This window comes from Tupaia chinensis, unplaced genomic scaffold, assembly GCF_000334495.1.
Source record: "Tupaia chinensis unplaced genomic scaffold, TupChi_1.0 Scaffold000159_1, whole genome shotgun sequence".
Classification (NCBI taxonomy): Eukaryota; Metazoa; Chordata; class Mammalia; order Scandentia; family Tupaiidae; genus Tupaia; species Tupaia belangeri.
Genome location: NW_006159630.1, coordinates 467302 through 472415, shown reverse-complemented (window position 1 = coordinate 472415; position 5114 = coordinate 467302). Strand labels below are relative to the sequence as shown.

Genomic DNA, 5114 nt, shown 5'->3' with positions numbered 1-5114 from the left:
AGGGGGACAGGATGGAGGCCTGGAATGGAGGCGGTGGTGGCAGGTGTCATGCGACATCTGATGGGGTAGAACGCCTGCGGAACCCCCACTCTGGGAAGCAGGCCGGGACGGAGCTTGCCGTGTGGAGCGGGGCCCTCCTAGCTCACACGCAGGCCCTGCCCCGCGGGAAAGGCGCTATGACAGGAACAGCCCAGACCCACAAGGACGACAGCGGGGAGACCAAGCCCGCCTGGCTACAGGGTGTCGGGACAGCCGTTCCCCCATTCCAGTTCTGGCGCCTGAGGGAGGGCCAGCAATGGCCTGCCCTGAGGGTTTGTGTGACCCAGTCGGCCTCCGCCCACGCCAGGGCACCCGCCCCGTGTAGCACCGGGACCTGCTGGAAACTGCAAGCCCTACAGGCCCGAGGAGCAGGGGGGGCTGGGTCCTCCCTGACTGTCCCCGGGCTTCCCCCTCTCAGGCCAGATCACGGAGGGCCAGGAATGTGCCCCTTCTGTGTGGGCCCCCGAGAGCTGAACACGGTGGCAGCAAGAACCTGCCAAGTGGTGACACACTTGGACCCTGACTGTCAGGGGCTCTGCCGGAGGTGGGCCAGGACCCAACATGGTGTGGCCGTCAAGCCTGGGTGACCCTCGGGAACCCTGGACAGGAGATGCTCGTCCCACCCTGACGCCCCAGCCCCTCCACTGGGTAGGCCTTCGCGCCCTCAGTCACAGGTCACCAGGCTGGGGCCGTGGCTCCAGGTCCCAGGTGGGCACTGCTGGCCCCACACTCTCACTGTCCCCACTCAAAGCAGCCAGTGCCAGGGTCGGTCTTTGATGGGCCATGGGTGCATGTGGCCCAGTGAGCAGGTCCTCTGTCCGGGATGTGGACTCTCCCCGGGTCCCAGGGAACTCTTGCCTGTGGAAAAAGGGACGCGGGCACTCTGGCGTCAACAGCGACCATGCGGACACCTGCCCAGCGGAGGCCGGGTCCCTAGTTTACTCACAGATGAAGAGGGGGCAACAGGCAAAGCGAAACCCGAGGTCCCTGTAAGGCACTGCGTGCGACGGATCCGGGCAGCCCGGCAGCTTGCCTACGAGGGTCGGGGACCAGGTCCACCAGGCGCCGACCTTGGGCCGGGCTCCCAGAAGGCCGGGTCTGTGATGCCGTGGTCGGGGTTGCAGGTGAAGGCGATGGTCATGGCGTACCGGGTGCCCCAGCGGACCTCCTCCACCCGGTGCAGGTTCTCGGAGCCCGAGGTGAAGAAAGACAGCCGGCCTGGTGGGAAGGGAGACAGAGGGACCTGTGTGGCCATGCGGCTGGGCCCTGAGGTCAGCCAGTCACGGCGGGCGCGGCCAAACAGCCCACCCAGCCCCCTGAGGCGCTGGGCAGGCGTGCAGCCGACCGAGTCCCCTAAGCAGGGACGGCACCCGGTGCCTCTAGGCGGAGGGCAGGCAGAGGAGGGTCCACAGCGCCGTCTGGTCTCCCGAGGACGCACATCACGGAGTCCTGTCTGACCCTGCCTCTAGAAGAAACACCAAGCCCTGGAGGGGCCCAAGGACAGATCTGAAAAGCAAAGTCCAGGCAGAAATGCAAACTCCCAACCCCCAACCACGTCCTCCACGTGGAATAAAAGACGGAGACACAGAAAAGGCCGTGTCCAGCAGCACCAGGGGCCAGTGCACTGAGGCATGCTGGGTGGCCGTCCTTCCTGAGAACCCTGCACGTACGCGACTACCTGCCTGCACTCTGTGGGCCTCCGTGGGAAACTCCGCCCGGCCGTGCCCACCATGCCCCGGCTCCAGCATGTGATGGCCCTGCTTCTGCCGTGCTCATGGCCGGGCGCCCAGCTTCTGCCTTCACATTTATACCTCGACCGGAACCTCAAGAAGGAAGGAAGGTGTGTCTGGGCACCGCACCCTGCCTGTCAGGAGGGTCCGCTCGGCCGTGAGGTGGCACTGCTGGGCCGGGCAGGGTTGAGCGCAGAAGGGACTGGGGTAACCCAGAGACCTCACTGACTGCACCAGGTCCATGCCCACAACCCAGGGCTGGCAGGGTGGCGTGGGTGGCCATATCCGGACCCTGCTAGGAGAGCTCTCTCTCTTGCTCGTGGAAGAAATGAAAGTTTAAACAAATAGAGCCGAAGAAATCAGATGGACACAACAGGACACCTTGGCATGTCAGCCTGAACCCGCGGCCTCAGACAGGCAGCTCCCTGGCCAGCCAGGGCCCCTCCTCTGCCCATGGAGGAAAGTCCTGTCCGTCCAGGTAACGTGAAGTCACACTTCTCGACCTGGCTGTTTTTAAGTTTGTTTATCCCTCCTACGAGAGAGGGGAGACAGGCGAGCACCTCCAGTGGGGTCCTCACGCTGCCCTCCATGCCCAGGCTCAGCCACCCTGGGCCAGGGCACAGACATGTACCTGGGTGTGTGCTCAGGGCGACTCCAGGGTGCGAACCCAGGGCCTTCCCCTGTGGGTCTGCTACGGGAGCGCTGCTCCAGCACCTGGCACTGAGCTCCCACGTCAGACCCGAGACGGGACAGCAGCCAAGCCCGTCTGCGGCACGGTGGCCAAAGCCTAGGGCCACGCAGGCCCTCAGCGGCTGTGCCCGGCTACGCTGCTCCGCACTGCAGAAGCAGGGGCTGGCTCTCAGGCTCTGCCAGACAGCAGTGAGGGGCTGGTGACCCTCGGCAGGCCTGCACATCTGCATGCCTGCTCAGCTTGCCCACGGAGCCCCAGAAGGACAGGGAAAAGGGCTGACAATGAGCAGACTCAGGAGCTGCGGACGGGAAGAGACCACTCCCCACTCGGGTTGAGGAAGAAGGGACCAGTGGGAAGGAAGAGCCCTTTGAAGAAATGCGGCCAGAATGTCCCTGTGGTGGACACTCGGGTTTGAACGCCCCACAGGCTCACCGGGGCACACGCAGGGTAAATACAGAGGTCCCTGCAGGCCCAGCCTCCTCACGACGAACCAATGGACGTGACGTCAGAGAAAACCTTGCAAAAGGAGGTCCGTGTGAGGGACAGCACGTGGACGGCCGCCAACCTCTCATCAGAAGCAGCGGCAGCTGGACGAAAGAAAGGGCTTTTTCTTTTAAAGGTTTTGCCACAGGGCACATGCATCCGCTGGAGAGAGTGAGGGCAAGTGAGAAATCGCCCCCTGAGCAGATGGCCACGCTGCACCCCTTCTCCTCCACTCTCCTTCTGGGGCTTTGGGCACACACGCCCGGCATGAGTTTCAACTACCAGGTTCGGGACTCGAACCAGTCAGTCTTGTGGGAGTCCAGTGCCTTAAGAAATGCGGCCAGAATGTCCCTGTGGTGGACACTCGGGTTTGAACGCCCCACAGGCTCACCGGGGCACACGCAGGGTAAATACAGAGGTCCCTGCAGGCCCAGCCTCCTCACGACGAACCAATGGACGTGACGTCAGAGAAAACCTTGCAAAAGGAGGTCCGTGTGAGGGACAGCACTGGGACGGCCGCCAACCTCTCATCAGAAGCAGCGGCAGCTGGACGAGAGAAAGGGCTTTTTCTTTTAAAGGTTTTGCCACAGGGCACATGCATCCGCTGGAGAGAGTGAGGGCAAGTGAGAAATCGCCCCCTGAGCAGATGGCCACGCTGCACCCCTTCTCCTCCACTCTCCTTCTGGGGCTTTGGGCACACACGCCCGGCATGAGTTTCAACTACCAGGTTCGGGACTCGAACCAGTCAGTCTTGTGGGAGTCCAGTGCCTTAACCACCACACCATCTGCTGGCCCCAGAAATGGCAGTTTACGTGTGGAAAGAAAAAATCCTATTGACTCAGAATTTCATACTTAGTAAAAATACCATTTCCAGAAAAAGATAAGAACGTGTTCAGGGAAACCATCCCCGGCAGGCCACGCTCCCACTGACACCGACGGCCCTGGTGCCCGGGGCAGGCGGAGTGTGGGGACGACGAAGCCACGCACACAGAGCACACTGGCCTCCCCACGTTTCCAAACAGGAAGAGGCCACTTCAGGAGGAGGTGATAACGTAGCATCGCTGAGGCACAGGGCAGAGACCTGGTCCAGGGAAGGAGCCATATGTGGTGGTCTGTGGGCTTCAGACAAAGGCACGGGGGAGCCCCGGGCAGGGCAGATGGCCTCTTCCACAGGCGACGCTGATGCTCCTGGTCACCCGTGTGAACGGCCTGGCCCCTACCTCACACCATGCACCGGTGCCATTTCAGAACGGACCAGAGGCACAAATGCACGGCACTTCCAGTAAACCAGGAGAAAATCCCCATGGCCTAGGACACGGCTTCCCTAGCAGGATCCTTGCCCACAGTGTGGACAGGAGGAGAAAGAATCAGGACGTCGGACTTCACTGGAATGTCAGGCTCTTTCTTCTCTTCTAAAGATTCCGCTAAGAAAAGAACAAGGCCAGCCATACACCAGGAGATAATATTTGCAAATCACACACCCAGAAAAGGACTTGCCCAGAGCTTGTGAGAAGACGGACGGTCTGACAGCAGATGGCAGGACATGGATGGGCGCTCACAGAGGTGCCCTCGGGGTCACAGGTGCCCACCTCATGGTCATCAGGAGATGCCAATCCGAGCCCCGTGGGCATGTGGATGCCCTGTGGCCGGCAGCTCTGAGAAGGCCTGGAGGAAGTGGGGCAGCCTGGATCTAGAGACTCCAGAACGTGCCAGAAGACCAGACACGCCTTCCAAGCTAGGTTATGAACCGTCATGGCTCCCATCCTGCTCAGCCACTCAGCTCTGCGGGAAGCCGCTTGCTGGGCTGGAGCTGCCCTCCAGGCGCCGCATGGAGGACCTGTATCCCGCCAACCACCAGCGAGCAACCTGGAGGGGACAGCACCCAGCCCATGCCCTCACGGTGTCCTGGAGGGCCCTGACAAAATCTGTAAGCTGTGTCAGACCCCTGAGCCACAAGGCGTGGGAGAAGATGTGGTCACGTTAGACCATTCCGTGGCAGTCCCGCCCCGTCCTGCACGGGCTGGTGGGGTTTGGTCTGCGCCAGTGCGCAGAATGGGGCCTCCCCTCAGGCCTCCCCACCTGCCAGCCTTTGTCACCCGCCAGCTTTAATCACCGAGAACCCGGCTAGCTGCACTCAGGCTTCCCTCTAGGGAGGAGGCCAAGAGCCGCTC

At 62.2% G+C, this 5114-nt stretch overlaps 1 protein-coding gene across 1 annotated transcript in view; it reads right to left on the bottom strand.

Moving 5' to 3' along the window:
* Positions 1-959: 959 nt before the first annotated feature.
* Positions 960-5114, bottom strand: part of OGFOD3 (2-oxoglutarate and iron dependent oxygenase domain containing 3) — a gene marked incomplete at its 5' end in the record, with an annotated part of 22856 nt that continues 18701 nt past the window's right edge. Inside the window, 1 exon segment of the mRNA XM_014586708.2 lies at positions 960-1257. Coding sequence (XP_014442194.1) covers positions 1073-1257 — 185 coding nt within the window.